Below are 23,683 nucleotides of genomic sequence, written 5' to 3'. Positions count from 1 at the left end.
TTCTGTATAAAAAGGAACTCTCTTGATCACGTGAGATAGTTTAAAGAGATCTGTATTACATGAGGTGAGGTGTCAACAGAAATTTGCCATGGTCTGCACTTCTGGTTAATGCCACCTGTAGCACACTAAATATATTTGGCATTATTAGACCCTTCTAATTATTTTTCTAGCTGAAAAATTTGCAGTGCTTCCTTGGTTGCTCTGTTTCTCAGGTTTTAAGGAAGGAAGTTACATATGCCCATATGACAATACCGCCAGCATTCAAGGTTAAAAATATGTCAGGAACAGCATAAATTGAGGCTCTAAATAGAACAAATTTGAAAGAATCATTTGAAGGCTTCTGGGGAGAGTTTTGTTTTGGGCATACAAGCTTTCAGTCTAGATTCGGAACATGTTTTCTTTTCATTCTCCTTATCTAAATATGGCTACTTCAGAGCAACTCCTAATCATGAAGTCCCTAATCCATTGGTTACTGGAAGCTCTTGGCATTTACCTCTTTCTAATTCTGGTCTTTTTTTCCCTATGCATTTACTGCTGGTATGATGCCAGGAGCCCCTATGACTGACAAAAGATGAGAAGGACGTTTAAGATAAAGCACTTCAGTAGTAAGTCTGTCATCTGTTTTACTAATCTGCCATGTGGAGTCCCTGCGAAGAACTCAGGGCGGACAGAAAACTGGGGGTTGAACACAACATCCATATAGCAAGCAATTCTTCAAACACATAATTTGGAAAATATGAGCTGTTTCAGTGCATTAAATTAGCAAAAAAACTATTCACTTTCGTTGTATTAGTTTTCTGCCAACTCAGTGCACTGAAATGGCTCAGCAACCCAATAACCAAGGGAGTCAGGGAAAGGGTTTGGCCAGAGGCAAGAGATAGCAACAAGGCAGAGAGCAGTTAGATTGCCTTAGGCTGCTAGAGAGCTACAGCCTTAATTTCCTGTCATTTTTTACCTTTGATTGGTTTATCAAGAGGTCAGATAGGGAGCAGTTCTGTTGTAAGGAAGTGGGAACACACAGCTGGAGGAAAAGGAGAAGAGCAGCACTCTAGTGGCCCAGTTTAGATTAGTTTAAGCCACTGGAGTCACTAGTGCCCTATGTTTTTCAGTTCTGTTTCCAAAGATGAGATGCTTACATATGATTGATTCCCTCGAACAGAGTAGCAAAGATATTTCTAAAGGTTTGTTGGTGAGAGATTGCTAAGCAATCTCACTGTTAACATCTAACCTGCCAACTCAAGTTTCCATCTTAATCTTGAAGCATGGAAAGGCCTTAAGAGAAATTAGCTGAACTTGTAATGTGAGGGGAACTGATAACAGTGAAACACTAAAGCTAATTGAGCTATACACTTGCATTATCCAAAAGCTTGGGTTTCCCTTTTTTTCTGTGGGTAATTAAGGTGCTTTTGCACATCTGTAAAACACCTAGTTCATATTTTCCCTCCCCCCCCCTAAGAATTCCTATTGAATCAAAGGTTCTGGGAGTTACCCTTAAATGTGGCAAACCAACTATCAGTTACAGCGCTGCAAGTATAAAACCTTTGAGGAAAGAGAGGGGAGAGACAAGATATTGTTTCTATTAAAAACAAAACAAAAATCTAGCTAAACATTTTTTTTACTTCACTTTTGGTTGAGGCTCTCTAGAGATCTTACTAATTAGTATGCAGTGGCATTCACAAAGAAACCAGAAAACAGAGACAATCAAAGGCAACCAAAAAGCCAGGAATTGCATTTTTCACAGTACCTGTTGCAATCTTTTTTAACGGTTTACTGCATTTCACAGATGCAGCTCAGTTAAAAGACCTCAGTTACTTGTGGAGAAGACTTAACCAGTTTGTGCCACAATCTGCCTTCAGGTGCACAGCTGCAGTGTCACCAGAATTGTGTGCAAGCACCTAAATGTTCTTTAGTATCTTAAATGGAAACAAGATTATTTTAGTATTCCTATTGAAGAAGAAACCTACCACTTAAATATGTTGTAGGAAGCTTAATATCCTTTGCCTAATTTCTTTTTTTTCCTTTTTGACTGGAGCAGCAAAACACTCAGTTATCTGATATGTGCAGTACTTTGCAAAACTTTGAACTCTTCTAGAACTCTGCCATTCTTAGAATACCATTGTCTAGTAATTCTAAAATAATTTTGCATAGATTTCTGTTGCATACAGTGAACTTGCAAATTCACAAAGCTTTTCAGAAAATGTGTAGTCTAGAACAACAAAACTTGCATCTGCAATTGGACAAGAAGAGAAAGACAGAAAAATACTGGGCACTGCTCACCACAGATAAAGTGATTGTATCATGATTTTTTGTAGCCGTGACATAGCAAATCATCCCATGTTATTGGAGGTGGGTGGAATTCTCTTTTAAGTAGAAGTCTGAATTTCTTTCAACCTTCATGTATAATAGATTAATTTTTTTTATGAACTTCCAATATTTTATTTTAAAATATACAACTAAAATAACTAACAATGTTTTTGTGTAGCATAAAGGTGTTTTTCTAGACTTGTCTGCAAACTATATAATGTATTTCATTGACTTATCATATAATATCTAACAATGTTTTCTTCTGCAATTTGCAACATTTCTGTTACAGTAATATAATATGAGCCCATTTCTTCAGCTAATTAAGTCACATGTAAGTATTCTCATGTGTCTTAGTTGGAAACTGCATTAAGTAGCAAAAATGTCAGCACATTTCAAGGATACTGCATTCATATCTTAGTAGGATTCAGCCTGTAATCATGTTTATAATTCCTTTGACCCTAAGCCCCTCAGCTGAGTCAATTTACACCATTTTTCTAAAACCTTCAAAATTATACTTGAAACAAAATTATCTGCAAGCGATAGTAGAAAAAAGCCAAGCTAGTAAGAGCCAAGAAAAAAAAAAGAAAAAACAAAAAACAACAACAGATAAGATGTGGAAAATGTAACCCAAAACCATACAGGTTATGAAGTCTATAAATTACACTATTCAAACAGATTTGTTCTGATTTCTGATTATTCTAGACCAAATTATACCATTTATCCAAGCATCCCAATTCTTGTGAAGTGTTTGGAATGTTATGTAACAAATTTTAACAGACCGAAATCTTATGTAAAATACTAATCATTTCATAATCCCACATGAAACTATAACTGGTACGTGACCCTGAATTCATTAACAGCCAGAATTACGTTAGAGAATATTCCTGGACACATACTCAACAGCGACAAGTTGAACCTCCAATAAAAGCTAGTCAGGCAACTACTTTTTCTCCAAATGGCCTCAGTTAGCACAGCTTACATTACAGAGCACTACACCTTCAGGGGTTGCTCAGGTAAGCATCTTAGCTTGTTTCTTTTCCTATTTTAAAAACTTTGTTCCAAGAAAGTTTTTACAGAGGCGTTGTGTTGTTGCTCAGTTCTGTTTCCAACAGAAGACCACTTAAAGATGGTCTCTAAAATCTACATGATTTTTAAGGCTGGCACAAAAATATGGTATTTACAGCCCCTGCTGGGAAGGTGACACCTTGTGAGCTATTTGGTTTTTCCCCCAAGTAGCTTCACAACACGCTACTTGCTCCGTGCGTCCCCGCTGTATGCTGGACGCAGCTCCACGGATAAAGTAGTAGCATAGCATCACCTGGTGGGAAGTTCTGCTTGCTGCCTCTCTTTTTACGGTACAACAAATAACGTTCAATAATAAAAAGGAAAATTGGTTTATTGTTTTTACCTGCTTTCTGATATTGCACATTCCAGTCCATTATATTGCTATCAAAAGCTTGCTCCCTCCCCAAAAAAGCAGTTCAGAGTAAAACAATGCAAATACTACACTTTTCTTCAGACTGTCATTCGATATATATCTGGTGAATATTTGGTCTTAACCAGCTGATTTAAATATATACTCAGCTCTGTTGCTGTTCTTTTGATTCCATGCTAATATCTGAACTCAAGTTTCTCTTCAATATTCTGCTATAGCTTTTCCTTTATTTACTACAATAGCACACATTTCCCCTTAATGCTATTTCCATTTCTACTCGGTGACTCTAATGACCTTTGAAATGAAACAGCTGATTCTTTCAGTAGCAATGAGGATTCTTTTAAAGGATAGCACTAGCTGGTACATTCGAATCAGGTAGCATAAAGTTGTAGTTTTTAAATAAAAAGTAACAATTGCTTTGACTCAATACAGGTGTGATGACACAACTGGAAATAATCTTTTTTAAAAATATCACTCTAATTAGAAGTGATTGGAAAGGATGTTAGCTAATTAGCTGCACTAGAGGTAGAACAACAGCTAAAACTGTTGCCTCTAATAACTGAATCACTGTTATAATGGGGGAGTTTATTTACAGCTGTGTAATTTTTTTAAATGTTGGTTTCGGGCTGGTTTTTTTATGACTTCCTAGAGGAAAATGTTACCATTTCCTGTTTTTCCTCCAATGGCATTCACTTACCCTAGTGCCCAAGGGGAAGAATGATTCAGTGGTTTAAGGAATGGGAAGGGAGAGAATAGTCCAATGCAAGCAAGGAAACCTATACTTGTATTTGATGCTGCTTTAATCACTGTAAGATTACTTTTGATAGTTGCACTACATACATGTATACCTATTGGCACCACGCTAACACAAAGTGGTTGCTCAGATCTTGGTAGATCCAGCTTTACTCAGCAATGACTGAATTCTTCTCGCTGAATACTGTGATTTGTATTGCTCAGTGAATTTTCTGTAATATGCTGCTAAACACACAATGAGCCAGGGTGTGAGGGTTTTTTATGTTATTCCAACTATAGCTACACTTGGTATTTATTATTACTAGCTTTTTAAAGGTCAAAAATTTGACTAGCTCATTTGCAACTTAATCTATGTTTTGCTGAGAGAAGCTGTTACAGGAATTCAAGGAATAACTGACAGCTAATAACAAATGTTCAGCCTTTAGCATACAGTGGCATTTTTGCTGACTTAAAATATTTAAAGTGTGTGACTCACTTGAAATGTTAAATGGCAAACAAAGTTTCTTAAAACATTACCTCAAAAACAATAAATCTGAGATAAAGAGCCATTAACTACATAAACTGTCTTGCTAAGTATTACTGCATGAAAATTAACATTCCTTTCAATAAAATATGTATATAATATATATTCTTTTCAAATAATATAGCTTCTTCTATTTTAAAATTAACTATCTTCCATTTTGGCTAGCCAGACTTTTGTCTTAAATGTACAGTTTCCTGATTAAAATGGAATCCTTCAGAATAATCTTTTTCTGTACTTTGAATTCACCATTATTTAAATATTTCAAATGTGAGCTGTTGTTGTTGTTGTTTTCCCTCTCTGTTAAGAAGAGGGGGGACACAGTAAAACCAAACAAGGCCATGCAAGATCTGCATGGAAAAGGAACTGAATTTCACTTAGCTCAGGCAGCTCCATAATTTAGAAGCACCTTATTGATTTCTATGGTTAGGAAAGGCAAAAATAGTAGTGAATGAGTCACTTCATTCCCTGACTAACTTTTCAGTGAGCCCTAGCAATTTTAAGTATTTTTGTGATCACACAGAATTGATGTTTATGGACTCTGGCAGGCCCAGTCAAGCCACATAATGGGCTTTCAAAAGAAAACACTGTTCATCTTCACATGAGTAGCGAGAGCTGGACTAGTGGTCTTTAAAGAGTCTACAGTGGTGAAATATTATTATCTGCAGTAGACAGAAATAAAAATAAGCCCAGTCTCAAAGCTAGAAGTGAATGGTATCCCTCCTTGATAAATCTGTGAATCAAAACCAAAGTAACACCACTTTTTTCCCTTTTTTTTTTTTTTTTTTTTTCAATGTGCTTAAAGCTATATACCCTATGAACTGCATCTTCCTTGGCTGCCCCAAATGACTCCTCAGGAAATTGTACTTTGTAAACAAACCAAACATCTTTAAGTTAGGGCTCACTTACAATGTTACAAGACTTCTTTCTTGCTTTAAAGTAAGAAGTGTGAGGGAAGGGGGCATTTAATGCATCAGTGGCTGACTTCATAACATTTAAGTCATTTTGACCAAACAGTAATATGTGAAGCACAATTAAATTGCATGGCTGTGTCACAAAAATTTTAGCAAATTTCTTATGTACAGTATAAAATTTCCTATTTGATCTCAGTAGACAGCTGAAAAAATGATCAAATGTTTCTGTCACAGCAGCATAAGAAAAGATGATCACAGTCTATGTGGTAGTTTCACTTCACATTTTTACAAAGTAGCTAATCATAAGGCTGTGAAAGGGAGTCTGATGCATCATTATCTTATGGGAGCACCATACTGAGAGGTAAACAGGAGTCTTGGATTGCTCTGATTTTCTGTCACAAAACTTTTATGCCCTAGTCTTCAGATGTATTGAAAAGAAAAGATATAGCAATGCTTAGAATTCTGTTTTGCTTCTCTAGCCAGTATTGCCCTGACTTTAATACCGGGTGGATAGTAAAAGACAGAAAATCAATGTCAAGTCTTTCTCAAGTCACAGAGAAAGTCACTATTCATATAGTCAATTGCAAGATAGCAACCTACAAAGCTATTAAATACTACTTCCTTATAAACACAACCAAATACTGCTGGAGTCCACAAGATGGAGTAAAACTTATCTCTATTCAACAGAAGTAGCTTAAAGCCTACACTTAGCTCTTATGAATTGTGGGTGAGTAAGAGGCTGCTGATCTCTGAATTCTCAACAAAAATATAAGAGCTTCCCTGTGCTTTGTGGAACAAAAGTTGTTAAAGTTTGAGTGTCTGAGAAGCCAAGAAGACTGAATAAATCTTAAAGTAGCTTATAGTAGGAGAACAAATAAGATACAGACCTGAAGATTTATTTTGCTGCAAGACTACTGAAATTGATCTTCAAGTCTCCTAACCCCTTCTCACATTTCTTAAAAAAAAAAACCACAAAACCTAAACTTGGTGTAGCAAAGAAAGGTAGCATGCAGCACCTACTATCTCATGGCTAAATGAGTGATATATCTCAAGCACATACAGTTGCTGGATGTAAAAACAGGTAATAGTCACGTACTAGTAGGCTACATCAATATTTGAGATACCCAGTACGATCGAACTTTTGTACCAGGGTGATTTCAGTTCTCCTTCATGATAGATCTCTTCTACTAAACACAGCCCAAATACAGTAACGAAGTAGCCTTACTGACTACAGTTATTTTTTAATGTCAGTGATGCAAGCAAGCACTTTTCACAACGGTGAACCTGTCATACCAATCCACCATTCTAATCAAGCTACAATGAATTGAATTGTAGGCGGACTAATAAAGATCTCTTTACGTTGTCACAACTTAACTGCACAAATCTGGGTTATCAAAAGATACTACAAATTTTCTAATTGAAAAGAATGTTTGGGAACACTGAGAGCAATCATATCCTGTAAAGTGTATTTTTGTTACTTTTGTAACTTGTTTAAAAGTAAATTCTTCCTTCGTCTTCAATCCCCCCCTCCCCCGAGTCTTTAACTCAGAACATCAAAAGTGCTCAGTTCTGGAAGGGCTTGCCTTACAACCCTGCTTATGCAAGCAGCAGCTTTAAAACCGTTCAGCCGGCTCCCGGGTACCTGCCCTGCAACCTGCCGGCGGCGGGGGCGGGGGCGGGGGCGGGGGGCGGCCGGCTGGCTCCATTGCTCATGACTGGTGTCATATGACACGGTAAAGATGGCCGAAGGGGAGAGCCGCACCGCATCTGCCGCGGAAATAAAAGAAGACTTCGAGATTATCGACAAAAAACAGATTCCTAACGCGACTGAATTGAAAAACGAGGAAAAAGAGAAAACGGAGGAAGCGAGGTGGTCCGCTCCGATCTTGTCACTGGCCAAGAAAGCCTCGGAAAACTTGGCGCTGAGCTATGGCAGCGCTCTGAAGTCTGCATCTTTGGTAGGATTCATATCCAAACCAGTCAGCAATGACAGCACAGCAAAAACAAGTATGGTTATGCTTATTTAGTAAACTTGCTTTTATGGTGCGCAAATAAGTTTGCTCCCGTAAGTGCTGTTGATCAGTGTCAGTGATATGTGGTTAATACTTTGACTTTATTTTTTAAAATCTAATGCTGCAGGGTTTTATTTAAGCAAAATTAAAAAACAACACGGATGCAGAACTTAAAAAAAATTTACTATAATCAGAAGAATCCTAAACTCTTAATATAATTAGGGAAATTTACTTTAGTTTTATGCAGTAGGCTTTTATTTGATTCCTTTTCTCCCTCTTCCTTAAAGTTCACCCCAGCAGCAGCCTGACTACACTCGTATGTGATATAACCAAATTGTTATCCTTCCTAGGGTCCTGGTTCAGGGAAGGAACTATACTGTACTTCTTGTATAGCTTTTGTGCCAGAAAGTGGACAAGTGAACTAAGATACAGATTTGTTATAAATTACTTTTTAAGAATGCTAAAAATGCCTTCTGTTTAACCACAGCTTCCTTTATTAAACATTGTATTCATAGATATAGAAACCATACAGATTTGTGGAACAGGTCTCTTAGAACCGAATCAAAAGGGCTTTAGTTGAATTAATATTGAAATTAAATCTCAGTGAGATTTGTAACATGGAAACAAAAACATCTAAATGTAGAAGGAATTGGGCCTGGAGTCTTGAACTTCAGAGTCTGGAACTAGCACTGAGTGGTTCTGGAGCAACGCAGCTCATTTGCTAACCGGTGCTGACCTTTTTGTTTTTAATATTAAGTATTTAAACTGGAATTCTGTGGGGATTAATTGTGACTGCATGGTGTAATAAGCTACTGCTGATGAACTTTTTTTTTTGTGAAAATTCCTCAACGTTGCATAGTGAGAGTTTAAGATAAGTTCTGTCCTGAAAAAAATCAGATTTTTGTTTTTCCCTGCATCTTTAAGTCTCACACCAAGCTTCTCACAGATTTGTTTCCTGGATGCTCATCTTGAGGATGAGCTAACCTGACAAAGGGCAGAATACCCTATTTTCTTCAGTTGCATTTGGAACAATGCTGTGAATAGATGTAATTCAAAACAACATACAGTATTTAGCAAGGGTTGGAGAATAAAACATTCTTTTGGCTGAAATGGAGCTCCCACACTCAATGGAATTTTTACCACAATCTTTCAGCTTCTTATCTGTAAAGTAAGGGAATATAACACTATCTTCCTAAGTTGTTCAAGTATTCAGATAATACGTTGATGAGTTTTATAGAAAATTGCCTAAGGAAAATCTGTTCATGACTTAGATGTGAAATGTGAACAGACACAAAATCAACTATTTTGCCTATTCTACCTATTAATTTATTACCTTTGACCAAGCTGTATAAATTCAATTTTAAAAAGTTTTTTTTAAGAAATAAGCTGAGGCCTGCAGGACCACTTGTGGAAAACTAACACCTTGTTCCCTGCTGCCATCTTTTTCCAGAGATTTTATAACCTCTACCTGCTATTTCAGATCTGTTGATCACATGTAAACAGTGCTGCACACTATGCGTATATTTGGACATATAGAAAGATGCATCGTAAAAAATGGTGTCTGCCATTGAAGAAACTATGTCCTGCCTTGCAGAGAAGGCCAGGAGCTACAAATCTAAAGAATACAAATCAAGACTTGCAGTCTTAAAAGACCAAAAAATTAAGTTAGCTTTTCTTCATGCTTCAGTGTTTTGACTTGAAGTGTGCTAACAAGGCATAGGGCTTCAAAAAGACATTAAAAAAAATAATCTGTTGAATTGAATGAGATGTGAGATTGTGTGACTGCATTCTTAAAGACTGCAGCATAATGTCTGATCATCTGCACTTAGGTAACCCCGATTCCTAATCTTTGAGGCTTGGCTAATATATCTAATACCTGCCTATTTTGCATGTACCACCTTGTACACAGTTTTGCAAAAGATGTACTTGACTGTAAATTCTCAACAGTCTAAAAAATACTGTTCAAGTAACTAGCTTAATACAAACCTTATGAAGACACTTGAGTTTACGTTTCTGTTTGTGAAGAACACTGCATTCACAAGGTTTTTTGTTAGGATTTTTTTGTGGGTTTTTTTCTAAGGCTTGTGGATAATACAGTGTGTAGCTTGAGCAAGGCTTACAAGTAAAGTAGTCCCAATAAATTAAAAATTCAAATTCAGGAAACCATCAAAAAAAGTTAGCATTGCTACTGAAACATCCCAATACTCAAAGTCACTGATTCTGTTTGTGCAGCCAGTGTTTTCTTGTTCCTGATGTGTAACCTAATAATATTGGCATATAAATTCAAAACATTACAGCCATTTTAATCCTCAGTCTCAAGACATTATATGCAGTTTTGAGGCATCTGCTACGTTGACTATAGTCATGGATACAATAGCCTACGGAGAAGATCAGACTTTGTGTGCTTTGCATTAAGATCAACTTGATTAGAATGACTGCCTGTTTTCACTCTCCTGATATGGATAGAAGTTTGCTTGGTTTTAATCGTAGATTAACATACGTGCACAGAAAGGAAGGTAATAATGAAAATTAGTAGTGAAAGAGACTTTTGCAAGGTGTTAGTGTTAACAAGCTTGCATGTGACTGACGCAGGGGCTCTACCTTATAGACTCGGGTCTTCTGCACTGCTATTCTGCAAGAGAGTGTGACCATGTTTGATCCACAGGTGACAGCAGGATCCTCCTAACGCAACAGAGCTGGCTCGTAAGGGTGTTTAGGCGGCCACTGGTCTGAGGTTGGCAGCGTCTGTCAGAGCCTGTTGCTGACTGAAGGAAGAGCGGTAGCCGGCCGCCTGTTTGTGCTCGCCCTCCCTCAGGTCTGGAGGCGGCGAGCCTGCCCAGCATTGGCGGCGCGTAGGCGCCTGCACTGGGCGCTCGGCTCGTTCTAAAATGGCGCCCGGCGCAGCGTGGGACCCACCCTCGCCGCGCTCGGTCTCGCGAGAGTTGGGGGGGCGGCGGCGCTGCGTGCGCTGTCGCCGTGGTAACGCGGGCGGGGAGGGGTCGCCTCGGCCCGCGGCGGGGGCTGCCCTGCGGCCCCGCCGCCCAGGTACGGTCCCCGCGCAGCGCTGAGGCGGCGCCGGGCCCGGGGGCGGGGGGGCGCCGCGGCCTCGCTCCCCCCGGAGCCAGCTCTCGGTCCGCGGGTCCAGCGTGTTGGGGGCGGGGGGACTCAGCCGTGCCTCATACCCAGCTCTTCAGGCGCTCGCCTCCGCAAGATGGAGCCCGCGGCGGGGAGGCAGCGCTCTGTGAGGGTGTCAGCAGGAGCGCGCGTCTAAAAGCAGCTTTTCTCTCTCTACCTCTGTCATCCCCCCCAGGTGCGCGGTACCACGCCATGGAGGAGCGCGCCAACCTCATGAACATGATGAAGCTCAGTATCAAAATCCTCATCCAGTCGGCCCTGAGCCTGGGCCGGACCCTGGACTCCGACTTCCCTCCCTTGCAGCAGTTCTTCGTGGTGCTGGAGCACTGCCTCAAGCACGGGCTGAAAGGTGGGCACCCGCTCCCTTGCGTGAGGAGGGGCGGCGAAGCGAGGCCCTGGCGTGGCTGGCCGTGTCTCCTCTGTGACTTCTGCTTGATGTTAATACCCATTGCGTACACCCTGCGATGCTGATTAGTATTACCGACATAGCTGTGCAATTGCCTCCTCATATACCCAGTATTTTGTGCCTCCTAAACTGTCAAAGTATTTTTAATGCCCCCTTTTCGCTGACATGCTAGGAGCCAGTAAGACAAAGTAAAGCGTGGACTAAAATTTGTAACTCTGGAGTTGGAAGCCTGTCACTTTCCCTCACAAACTTCTCTGTATGCTCCTTTTAGCAAAGAAGACTTTTATTGGACAGAACAAATCGTTTTTTGGTCCTTTGGAACTAGTGGAAAAACTTTGTCCTGAAGCGTCAAATGTAACAACTAGTGTTAAAAATCTGCCGGAGTTGAAGTAAGTCGATTGTTGGGGATGATGCATTTCACCTGTACTGCTGGGAGAAAGAATCATTTGTGTAGTCTCCCACCTTCCTTAATGAGGTCTTGTTCCCAAAGCAAAAAATAGGGTATGTAGGAGGCATTGACTTCTCCAAGACATAAGGAGGATATCTCAAAATATTCAGGGCTTCTGATTCAGACAATGCTGTCAGATTGAAAACAGCATTTGGAAACTTCTATAACCTTGCTAAAAATAACTGTAAAATCTTCACAGATATTTTCTTTCCTCTTCTTCCCCTTGCTTTTATGACTTAGTGGCATTTTGTGCATGTGCTAGTAGTATTTAATTTGGGTAATTCAGGATGATAGAAGTAGACTAGTTTTAGTGGTAGGATGGAACAATGATTGATTTATGGTGGTAGTTGAAAATATGTCTGTCTTTCGAAGCTGGGAAGACTTCACATATACTTTCCCTTTGCTAAAGCAGTGGATATACTTTAATGCTTCTGTGTTCTGGAGACAATGCTTCCTTTCCCCAGGGATTTTTATTATTATTGGGTTTTTTAGTAAATAACCTTCATGTACCTTTTTTAAGGGAGAATTTTGAATTGCACAAATCTACTTAATAAAACGCTTTTTTTTTTACCAAAACACGTAACTTTTCATTTTAGGACTGCTGTGGGAAGAGGAAGAGCTTGGCTTTATCTAGCACTCATGCAAAAGAAACTGGCAGATTATCTCAAAGTACTCTTGGACCATAAGCATCTATTAAGGTAACTACAGGCGTGTGTACGTTGTGTTCAGTGAATCACTGAAACCTTGCATTGCTGTAGTAAGAGGTCATCAATTAACCAGTTTAACTTTAAGCTTGTTCTTGCAACCTGCAGAAGAGCAAGTTGTTAATTGTTTTTGCAGTGATCTTACAGAGGAATGAGTATTTTCCGTGAGAGTTCTGCATCTTCTGCCTTGTGCAATACATGAGTTAGAAGGGACTGATCAGCTGAGCCTTATAAGGGCTACACTACTGTTTATATGATTTCAGTGATGAAAGTACCATTATCATTGTTTGATGTGCAGTGATGCCTTATAATATTTCTTCTAGTGAATTTTACGAACCTGATGCGTTGATGATGGAGGAGGAAGGAGCAGTCATTGTGGGTCTGCTAGTTGGACTGAATGTTATTGATGCAAACCTTTGCTTGAAAGGAGAAGACCTGGATTCCCAGGTGAAGATTAAAACTTAAATAAAATCAATAGATAAAAGATTCTAGTAGAATTAAGCATATCCATAAATACTTTACTGAGATGGGTCCAGAATTCTTTCCAGAATGTCCTGTATTGAAGATTGTCATGCTTTCCACGTTGAATAAAAATAAAATAAAATAAAAAAAAAAAAAAAAACAAAAAACAACACATAAGCATCCATCTCTTTAAGTAGCAGTTTATGGAAAAGCTGTCAAAACTAATAACTACTAGGAAACTGAGCACACTGAATGTGGTTATTTTGATGCTTTTATGACATTAGCTTGTATGTTTGCTTCAGCTAGGAAGAATGTAGGTATTATCTGTCTCTCTAAACTTTGTATTTCAAAAAATAAGTAATGCCTGCTACTATTCAGAATTGCACTGTGAACGTGTGTTAATACCTTAAATATATTTTACAGGTTGGAGTGATCGATTTTTCCTTGTACCTTAAGGAAACACAGGACAGTGATGGAAAACAGTACGTATGGTGAATTAGTGATTCTAAATTGTTATGGTTTTTGTAGGACACACTTGTCAGTCTGTGGGAGCTCATGAGTGCTAGAGATCTCAAACTCTTTTAACCATCCAAAAAAAGAAAATCTGAAATAGATTTTTTTAGCTACATAGAAGCACTAACTTTCAGAGGGAGAGTTTGTGGCTTGAACTGGGACCAAATTAAGAGCACCAAAAGTTTTGGACTTGTGTTTTTATTTGGTTTGAGGAGACATGATCTACCAGATCACCCACAGTTTCTAAGCACTGTTTCAGAAATGCTCTCAATTAAATAGCTGTCTTGGTGGGAGAGATCAGTTATGGAGGGGAAAAAAAGTAATTTTAGGTGAAATGTCAGGTGAACCAAGAGACTGCAACTGTTGGCATCAGTGTATCTAGAAGCAGCTGAACAGCTGCTTCATCTCCCTGGTGCTTCCAGTCTAGCTCAGGCACAAGTATTTTTGTAAGAAAAGGAGAAAAGATTTCAGCTCCATTTGCATGTCTGTGCAGAAGACCCTTGTACAAACAAACATTTTAGAATAAAGGAGTTTCTTCTTAACCAATAAATTCTCACTTTTACAACTAGAGATGGAGGGATTACAGCTGTCCTTGACCAGAAGCATTATGTGGAAGAGCTGAACCGACATCTAAGGTGGGATTTCCATCTGTTCTAATATACAAACATTCATCCTCTTTAGCTTTTCCAGTATGGCTTTGAATGTCTCTGGTGTCAGTATTGTAGACTTTTGTCTGATACTGAAATGCCTTTTCTGATTATTTCCCAAAATCTTAGAAATCTTAGTTTCATTTTGTAATCTTACTCTTCTGATGGCAGATGCAATGCAGAAAACAAGTCTGTGTAGTAACAGTTTACTTTTTTGAGACTTATTAGTGATTAACAAAATATTTTGGAGCTACTTTTTCAAGAAAAAACTATTACAAGTGCATCTGGAAATTCATTCTTTAGAGGAAGAGTCTCTGTTCTTCCCCAACAGGTTACTCAGTGACAGGAGCAGGCCTCACTTACCCTCTTGAACTTGAGAGGTGTTAAGTCTGCAGAACCCAAACTAGAACACAGCTGCCAACTAATGCGATAGGCTGTCAGCTGTAGGGAAATGCACGGTCCTCTCGGTGCTTAAGAGGGACAGGTGTCCTTCCTCTGGGTTTTTTGCAAGCTCGCCAAAGTGTTTCAATGTTAACAATTGCAAGATGGTGATGGTTGAGGATAAGAATAAATGTTGGAACATTGGCACTTCTTTTGCTGTTTTTATGCATCTCTCTTTCCTTGCTGCAGTTGCACCGTTGCAGATCTTCAGAACAAAATAGACTGTTTAGAAAAGACCAATTCAAAACTCCAGGAAGAGGTTTGTGTCTGGTCTGTTGAACATTCCTCATAGCTCTTTTCCATCGGAGGCAGAACTCCCTAAGAATATACCTTAGACCTAAAATATTTCAGTTGAAACTGCTGAAATGTGGGGGATTGGTAGGACTGGCATGAGTTGGCACATGGGGAAAGCTCTGTGCAAAGCTTCTACATTATGCTAGCTGTTAAAATGCTTTTGGGCGCGTATTTGGTAGACAGGTTTCCTTAAGTTTTTTGTCTTGCAGTGGTGGCTCCACCCAAAAGTAATCATACCACTATAATGAACATGACTTACCCCTCTTCTTTCTCCACATACATGCGTGTATGTATTTGTCATGTGAGTTGAATAGAAAAAGAAAAGAAAAAGAACCTTCAATTAGGAAATCTTTCCTAGCTGGGAACTGAAATAGAATCCAGCAGCATGCATGATACTGCTGGTTTGGGGTTTGGTGGTGGTGGGTTTTTACGTAAATATATATATACACACATTATAGATATTTCAGAGTGTATCTATGTAGTCCAATTTCCAATACTTTTGGGGATAGCTTCACTTGAAAATGCCATAAGGTTCTACCAGTGAATGTCAGCCCTGCCTTGCCATACAACTTCTAGTTTATACCAGAAAGAATACCACAGATCTTATTATCTGTGGGGGATTTTAGCCTTTTACACTAGGATGCATTTCTTTGCACAGTTAATATTTAAAAATAACTGATGAGGGCATGGAGGAGGAGTAAAGTGAACAAATGTTGGTGGGCTTGTTAATTTAGGCTGTACAGTGAGTGTGGCTGCAGAAGGGTCAGGCAGCTTCTGGGGAGAATGAAAGGGACGAAAAGGGAAGTGAGCAGCACACCTGCTGCAAAGGCTGAGCTACTAACTTTAGAATTCCTCCAGATGTTGCATGCTTGTACAGTGATTAAATACAGATACATTCTCTTTGTAAACAGCTTGCAGCAGCAACTGACCGAATTGGATCACTTCAGGAAGAGCAGCAGCAGTTGAAACAACAAAATGAATTAATTCGTGAACGGAGTGAAAAAAGTGTAGAGGTGGGACACCTATTTGACGATGATGAGGATCCTTAAATTCAATGATATCTTTTGATCAGCTGTAGTTAGTGCTCTCAAAAGCACTTTGAACTGGAATGCTAAGCACACTTCAGCATGCTACTGCATAGGTCGCTGTTTATGTGTACAGTCTGCACAGGCGTTAGTTTTTGCTGTTCTTTACTACACACTGAAACACATACTTGCCTAAGGGGAAAAGCATTGAAAGTGTTAGCATGTTTTCTTTTTATTTTTACTATGTTATTTGAAATTTCAGCTTATTAACGTTTGCCAGCTTATTACTGGTAAAACAGTAGGATTTTACTTGAAGTAGCATATAAAAGTATTGTGTTGCATACAAGAACTTAAGGCCTACTTTAAATACATAGCTTTGTGGTAATACATAGCTTTGTGGTCTTATGTGGCTTTTTTGCTGATGTTTCTTGCAGGTAACAAAAGAGGATACAAAAGTAGAATTGGATACTTACAAGCAGTCGCGCCAGGGTCTTGATGAAATGTACAGTGATGTTTGGAAGCAGTTGAAAGAAGAAAAAAAAATTAGGCTGGTAAGGAAACTTAACCATAGAAGTGAAATGAAAGATACGGGATTCTGCATACTTTGAAGCAGCATTGCAAATATAAGATGTATGCTGTACACTTTTTGCTGCTACTCAGAATTCATAAAGGAATTGCAAGCAGGGTGCTGGATGCTGGTTGTTAACAGTGTCCGTAAAGAACTGGAAATTGGGGCTTTTGGAATGCTAAAAATAAACGATCTTCCCCTGTTTAAGAACCTACCAGCATTATTACGGCAGAGACTAAGATCAAAACACAAAGAGAGGCAACTGTCTTTATGGAGGAAAATACAGTATATGCACAACAGTCACTTGCACAGTAAACTGCTCATTAGTGACCTAAGTCAACCCAACTCCAACTGCTAGGAGAAATGTGTCATTTGACAGGCTCATATGTTAAATGCTGAGCTCTACACTTCATGACAGCTGGTCTGCACCCTTGCCCTGATCTGTAGAGCTGAAACAGTATTTTTGTCTTACTTACAAAATATTGAGACCTAGTTCTTCTGTAAAATCATAGTTTGGTATTATCTTAGAGTAACACATAGTTTCTGTATGGGGTTATTTGGGTTTTGAAAATGCTTATCCCTGACACGTGACTACATAGCAGTAACTAGGAAATCTCTTTGTAAGGAACTAGAGAAAGAGTTGGAGCTACAAATTGGAATGAAAACAGAGATGGAAATTGCCATGAAACTTCTGGAAAAAGATACTCATGAAAAACAAGACACTTTAGTTGCACTTCGCCAACAGTTAGAAGAAGTGAAGGCTATTAACTTGCAGATGTTTCACAAATCTCAGGTATGTACGTAGTGGAGAATAGAAAAAGTAGCTGTAGTGGTGGTCTTTACATGTTAATCATGTATCGGGGATGTATGAAATAACACTTAGATGCAACAATGTTCTTAAGAATGTATTTTTTAAAACTGAGGAAGAATTGTTTAATTTTTTTTATTATGCTTCCATTATTGATATGCTATTGGATATGTTTGGTAGGAAAGGGGGTTTCTTTGAGTATGCCACATAGTGTGCGACAGGATCGTGCAACAAACACTGAGACAAATGGAGAGCTCCCTCAGGGGAAAAGGTGTTTGCAAGAGTCCTTTGTTCTAACTGCTGAATGATTAGTCCTTTAAGAAATTACAGCAGCCAAGAACTGTCTTGGTTCTCCTTCCCATCTGTGTTGTCTTGTCTTTCATGTGCACCATATTTAACACCATTTACCATAGAAACCAACAATAAGAAACCAATAGTAAACTACTGGTTATTTTTGTCTCTCTCCTGCAGTCTGTACCCACACGGTCAGCTGAGTGCTATAGCTGGTGGAAAGGCAACACTGGTTTGGGAAGGGAGGAACTCTGTGGTCAGGCTGGCCTCTGGAGCCACCAAAAAGTTGTGGGAGTGGTTTAGGTATTTTGTTGCACCCCCTTTAGCATAACACCTGGGTCTCCAGATGCAAGATGGTTAGGGAAGCAAAATGAAAAACATTCTGCTTTCTGGGCCTGTCTCCCTTCCTTGGTTTTGCCTTACCCTGGCAGTTTTTAGAGTTTACTTTCTCCATCCTTCATGTCATATCTATTGCAGAGGCTTGGGGATGTTTTTGTGGGGGGTTTTGTTTGGGTGGGTTGTGGGTTTAGTGTTGGTTTAAGGAAGTGATGGAGTAGTAGTGTTCACACAAAACACACAGAGCTTGTCTCCATTAATGAAATAAAAGTTTAACGACTTCCCCTCCCATACCTGGTACCAGAAATCTAGAGGGGATTTCTCTCAGTTTTTATGGACTGTTTCTCAGTGTCTGTTCAGGCTTTATCCAGGCCTTTGCAAGGCAGTGGCCAGGGAGCCCCCGGTGCTGAGGTACAGCTTTGCTTTCAAAAGCAGTATTTATTGCCGGGGGGGGAGGGGGGGGGGGCGCGGGGGTGTGCCTTCCTGGTTCCATGCCCACTGAGTACAGTGAATACATTCAAATAATAATTTAGATTCTTATCCTGTCAATTTAATTTGATAATTTCTTTCTTCCAGCTCATTTCTAAAGAGAAGATTTTTGGCTTGTAGCTGATCATGTAGGCCAAAACTTACAGTTAAGCTTTTTTTCCTGAGCTTTTAACAAAACAAGTGGAGGAGTGTCAGCTCTGTCATTATCAGCATTTTGTTTGTACGTTCCAGTACATTCCAGTTCGGCCCAGGCATGGCCTGTAACGTGCTAAACATTCTTTATCTAGTGGCAGACTTTCATTAAACACACTTTGTGCTTTAGAAAACTAAAATGTATTACCCTGGAATATCTATTCACTTATTCCTACAGAATGCAGAGTGTTCATTACAACAGAAAACTGAAGCAATATCCTCTTTTGAAGGAAAAACGAATGAGATGATGTCCTCTATGAAACAAATGGAAGAGAGGTAATAAGTACAGACTCAAATCGCCAACACTGAAGTCTGTTGAAAGTTTCCATCTGAAAAAACCTTTTTAGGTTTAAAGACATACTGACTTTAGTGTAAGAACAGGTCTGACTCTTGCTTTCAGGGTTTTTTGCAGAAACAGTCGCTTTCAGAAGTTTGGGGTTTTTTTCCTCCACTAGCATTTTCAATTCAAGCTTTTATAAAGAACAGTATGATAAATCTAAAAGAACAGAACAGGAGGGTGTAGGTAAGGAGCATGTGAATTGACAATGAAATGTATGTATTCCTTACTTTGTAGATTGCAGCATGCAGAAAAGGCGAGGCAGGATGCGGAAGAAAGGTGCAACAAGATGAAGCAAGAGCTTGCTGGCAGGCTTGACACTTGTCGGCAACAGATGTCCCAACTGGACAGCAAATGGTATTTAATCTGATCAGGATTTTTTCCTTCCCTTCTGCCATTTCTTTAAGAAGTGCCTTCTACTCCTTTTGTGCTGAAGTCTAAAGAGGGGTAGGTCTGAGCTGGGTCCAGCGAGTATTGATGGATCTATGCAAGGCCTAGGGATGCCTGACACTTCTGTATGGTGCAGTCAGCATGAGGATTTTGAGATGTTTTTTTCAGAACACTCCATTTAGAGCATAGAGTGCCAGTAGAAATCTGGCTGTTCCGGCTGGCAGCAGAGCTTTCAGTTGCTTCTTTGCTAAATCAGGAGCCAGGTGTGGTCATGCTCATAGGCTGAACACATAAGTGACTGTCATCTGAACGGACTGGGGTTTTCGGAGGGGTTTAGGGGTGTGTCCTTGGGGACTGTTCAGACTTCAGGGTACAGTATAATTTTTAGATGTGGCTGTTTAATCACAGGTAGTCAAATACATAATTGTGGGGATTGGTTTTGGATTTTTGGGGGGGTTCTGGGTTTTCTTCTTTTTACTTCTAGCCATTCATTGCTGCTTGTTTTCTGTGACCTGAAAGTATTAATACAGTTTTTTGTCTCCTGCTATAACATCCCTGCTGTTCCCTTTCCCAGTACACCACTCTAGTTTTTGGCCTCTTTTGGACAGTGTTTCTTCTTATACTGTTGCTATCCTTAAGTGCTATAGGATATTTTTCTGCTATATATTTTCTTAGAATGAATTATTTTTAAATAGCTCAACGCTGGAAAAGGAGTTAAAATCTGAAAAGGAACAGAGACAAACTTTGCAAAGAGAACTGCACCAAGAGAAGGATGCTACCACTCTGCTTAAAACAGAATTGCAGCAAATGGAAGGACTGAAAAAGGTATGCACAGTGCACAGTGCTCCATGTTCAGGATTAAAGCTGACTTAGAGTGAGAGTGATGTTTGCCTCTGGAGTAGAAGTATTTCTCGTGTACCACTGTCCTGAGGGGTTCCAAAGCCCAGCTGACATAAGGGGTCTGCACGTGAAATGCTAGTACAGGGCTCAGGCAAGGACGGTGGCTTAGGAGCCTCCTGAGCCACCTCTGGCTCCCTGCCCTGCCTGAGGGTCAGCAGCTGAAGCTGAGGTGGGATTGCTGGGGTTGGGAAGCTCATCAGCTGTCCCATGGTGAGCTACCCCTGCTCAGGTAGGAGACGGCAAGTTTGGGGCTTTCAGTGACTGTGTGAAGTCTTTCAACTGTTGTCATAAAATAGGAACATGTTTTTGAGCATTCAGAACAACTGAATGTGATTTATTTTTTAAGCACAAGCATTCTTGTTAACCCAAAGAGAGAATCTGCTCCTGTGTACCTAGCAGTTCAGAAGACAATTGCACACCAGTATCTCTCTAATACGCTCGTGTGTGGGCACAGGACTGCTGCATTCTAGCTATGCTCAGGGATGTTTAAAGCCTGAAAAACTTCTTCCACTTTCTGGTAAATAGTGGTTAAATGATTTTGTTGTGTACGCAGAACCCATGGGTAGTTCACCCATGTAATTCTAAGAATCAAGCCTTAGAAAAAGGCAGCTTTGTAAAGGAGCTCGTTCTTGTGAACTGCTCGGTTAGTTGGGACAGACTGATCTGGGTTACAGGTCAGACAGTGCACACAAAAAATTATTTTGTGCTCGATTTTATAGGAGCTGAGAAAACTGCAAGATGAGAAGCAGCAGTTAGAGAAGGTCTGCGAGGAGCAGGAGCAAGCTCTTCAAGAAATGGGACTTCATCTCAGCCAGTAAGTTCTAGGAACTGAACTCCTGGAAGTGACATAACCTGATGGATGGAGTATCAAACTAATGTTAATAATTTTAAAATGCATCTAGTTATAAAAATCAGCAAACCTGAGAATCTTAGGGAGGCAGTTACTATGTATGGGAAACGAAACAGACATGAAATGAAAGCGAGGGAAGGTCCTCGCATGAGTAAGCTGGCTGAGATAGGAAACACGACAGTAAATGCTTCATTCTTACAGTGGAACCGTGCTTTGGGGCAGACCTCCAGGTGACCAGGTTCCCTGGCGGTACGGAGTGGTTCGGAGCTGTACAGGGACCTGACTAATTAGAGTTTAGATTCAGTGGCTGGGCAGTGGAGTGCCAGGTAAAACCGAACACAACTAAATTTAAAGTCATGCGGAGGGAATTTATTTTTTTTTTTCCCTCCCCAGATCAAAGTTGAAGATGGAAGATATTAAAGAAGTAAATAAAGCGCTAAAGGTACTCTACATGTACTCCTGGATATTTTGACTAAACATATGCATTTAACACCTTCAAATTTCACCATGATTTTCCTACTTTAAAAGATGGCTTTCGAAAAATATCCACAGTGTTGGTAAACTGCCTTTTGAATTTTGTTTTATGAATTTTATTTGTGAGGTTTTCATTTCAATTTTCTAGGGTCATACCTGGCTGAAGGATGATGAAGCAACACACTGCAAGCAATGTGAAAAGGAATTCTCTATCTCAAGAAGGAAGGTAGTGGTGTTCAGTGGCTTATTTCTTTATTACAGATAACAAAAATGCACTGTTGCGTATCTTGCTAGGGAAGACTGACACTACTTCAATTCAGATCTTGCTGGCATGGTAATTACACAGAGAAGTAATGTGGCATTTCCCATCCTAAAAATGTTCTTCTGCTTGGGCACTTGCCTTGGTAGGGAGTGGTTACGGGCTGTGTTCTCTTGTGCTGCAGTTCATCTCCCTTCCCTGTGGAACGGTGGGCACTGAGGGCCGCATGCTGCGGGCCCTGCGCGGTGCCTTTATCGCAGGGGATGCTGCTGGCTCCTGCCCCGGGTTGGACCCAGCCTGTGCGGAGGGCACACAGGCTCCCTGCTCAGCCCTGGCACAGGAGGGAGGGCTGGGCCCGCTGGCGATGGGAGGGTGATGTCAGCAGACTCTGAAAGCTTTTATAAGGCCCAGTTTCTCTCCCTGATGCTCACTGAGCTGTGCTTATTCTCATCTCACTCTGTTTGTAGCATCACTGCAGAAACTGTGGGGACATCTTCTGCAACACCTGTTCCAGTAACGAACTGGCACTGCCATCGTATCCTAAACCTGTCCGTGTTTGCGATACTTGTCACACTTTACTTCTTCAGCGCTGTTCCTCTAATTCCTCCTAAGGCATTCATGCCCTTGACAGGACCACTTTAATGTTGGAAAGTAGCCATTATTTTTTTAATTCTGAATTCCGGGTATCTTCTAGGCAGCAGACTGCCTGGTCTCTAGTGAGAGCATTGTAAAATAATTTCTAGGGATGATGCAAGCTAATGTGTCTCCAACTGGAATACCAATTAAGAAAACTGTATTGACTGTAATTTCCCTTAAAGTTCTCTATAAAACTGAAATGCAAGTTCACTTTTCTGATTTTTATAGGTATTTGTATTAAAATTTGTATATGGCATTTCTAAATTTATTTGATCCATGTAGCCATCACCATCTTGCCACACATTAACTTCAGTTCCTCTGCCTCTTCACGGTAGGTGCTGCTGTTTGTTTCACTGGCGCGTTTAGTGTATAGTTTTGTATTTGCTCTAAGTACGGAGAAAAGTCAAATCTATGAATTACCTATAGAAAGAGCTTTATGATGAGTGTCAATGAATGTGCCTTCTGTTCACCGCAGAGTCAAAAGCTACACCTTGTACTTGTTCTGGAAGTCGCTGTGCCCACAGGGTGGGAGTTACACAATAAAGCCTTTTGCAAAAAACGAGAGCAAGACCGGTTCTGATTTTTAACAGCCATCAGTGATGATGCTGGAAGAGGGGTGGCTGTGCGCACAGAGGGCTAAACTAGAGATGCCAAAATGCACCTGGAGTAACTGACCAACACGTGTGTTGCACCAGGCTTTTCAGGGAAGGTGCCAGGTGCAGCCAGTGCTCTGCAGGAGTAACTGCTGCTGCGCAGCACGATGTCTGCTGTGACTGCCCCGCAGCCAGCACTGGCCTCTGCCCTCTCCCTGGCGCAGCCGCTTTGAGGCTGGGCCAGGCCTGTTCTGCACCAGTTTGTGATACGCTGTGGTGTGTCAGGCTACAAGCAGTAGCATTACACCGGTAGTAACAGTGGTGAAGGCAGCACTGCCTGCAGCAGCGCCTGCTCTGCTGGGTGAGCAGCAAAGGGCTCCCCAGCCACACGAGCTGGTGACTGCACAGCCCATTTCTCAGCAAAGGCTTCACCTGGAACAGGACAAAGCCTGCAGCATCACTGCTCCCTGCAGCTCCAGCAGGAACCCAGCAGGTGGACTGGGACACGCTGCACCCTTTATATATGGGACTTTAACCCTTATAGCTC

The 23,683-nt window shown here is 40.4% G+C and overlaps 2 protein-coding genes across 4 annotated transcripts in view; one reads left to right on the top strand and one right to left on the bottom strand.

Annotated features, from left to right (window-relative positions):
* Positions 1-10,655, bottom strand: part of ADAMTS2 (ADAM metallopeptidase with thrombospondin type 1 motif 2) — a 261,371-nt gene extending 250,716 nt beyond the window's left edge. The window contains exon 1 of the mRNA XM_055718997.1: positions 10,540-10,655. Within this exon, the coding sequence (XP_055574972.1) occupies positions 10,540-10,590 (51 nt within the window). The 5' untranslated portion in view covers positions 10,591-10,655. The remainder of the gene's footprint in view (positions 1-10,539) is intronic.
* On the top strand, positions 7,658-23,105 carry RUFY1 (RUN and FYVE domain containing 1). Of its 3 annotated transcripts, none has more exons than XM_005440620.4 (18): positions 7,658-7,933; positions 11,249-11,422; positions 11,751-11,868; positions 12,524-12,625; positions 12,955-13,078; positions 13,517-13,575; positions 14,176-14,241; positions 14,884-14,953; positions 15,900-16,001; positions 16,448-16,564; positions 17,207-17,374; positions 18,876-18,973; positions 19,272-19,391; positions 20,120-20,249; positions 21,044-21,138; positions 21,568-21,616; positions 21,797-21,874; positions 22,375-23,105. In XM_005440620.4, exons 1-18 carry the CDS (start codon positions 7,666-7,668, stop codon positions 22,516-22,518), a joined length of 2,082 nt encoding a protein of 693 aa, XP_005440677.1. In that variant the 5' UTR covers positions 7,658-7,665; the 3' UTR covers positions 22,519-23,105. The 3 variants fall into 3 exon arrangements, with proteins under 3 accessions (XP_005440677.1, XP_027663061.1, XP_055574990.1); XM_027807260.2 differs by having other exon boundaries at positions 7,745-7,884; XM_055719015.1 differs by lacking the exon at positions 7,658-7,933 and adding an exon at positions 10,804-10,983.
* The last annotated feature ends 578 nt before the right edge of the window (positions 23,106-23,683 follow it).

Source organism: Falco cherrug, chromosome 8, assembly GCF_023634085.1.
Source record: "Falco cherrug isolate bFalChe1 chromosome 8, bFalChe1.pri, whole genome shotgun sequence".
Lineage (NCBI taxonomy): Eukaryota > Metazoa > Chordata > Aves > Falconiformes > Falconidae > Falco > Falco cherrug.
Note: the sequence above shows the minus strand (reverse complement) of the source record. Positions and strands in the feature narration are given on the sequence as shown.

What these genes read in the sequence shown, in the direction of transcription:
- RUFY1 (XM_005440620.4), top strand. Translation starts at nt 7,666, where the DNA reads ATGGCCGAAGGGGAGAGCCGCACCGCATCTGCCGCGGAAATAAAAGAA. An exon ending in AGATGTTTCACAAATCTCAG is followed by an intron (nt 17,375 to 18,875) that starts GTATGTACGTAG and finishes TTATTCCTACAG; the next exon opens with AATGCAGAGTGTTCATTACA. An exon ending in ATGGGACTTCATCTCAGCCA is followed by an intron (nt 21,139 to 21,567) that starts GTAAGTTCTAGG and finishes TTCCCTCCCCAG; the next exon opens with ATCAAAGTTGAAGATGGAAG.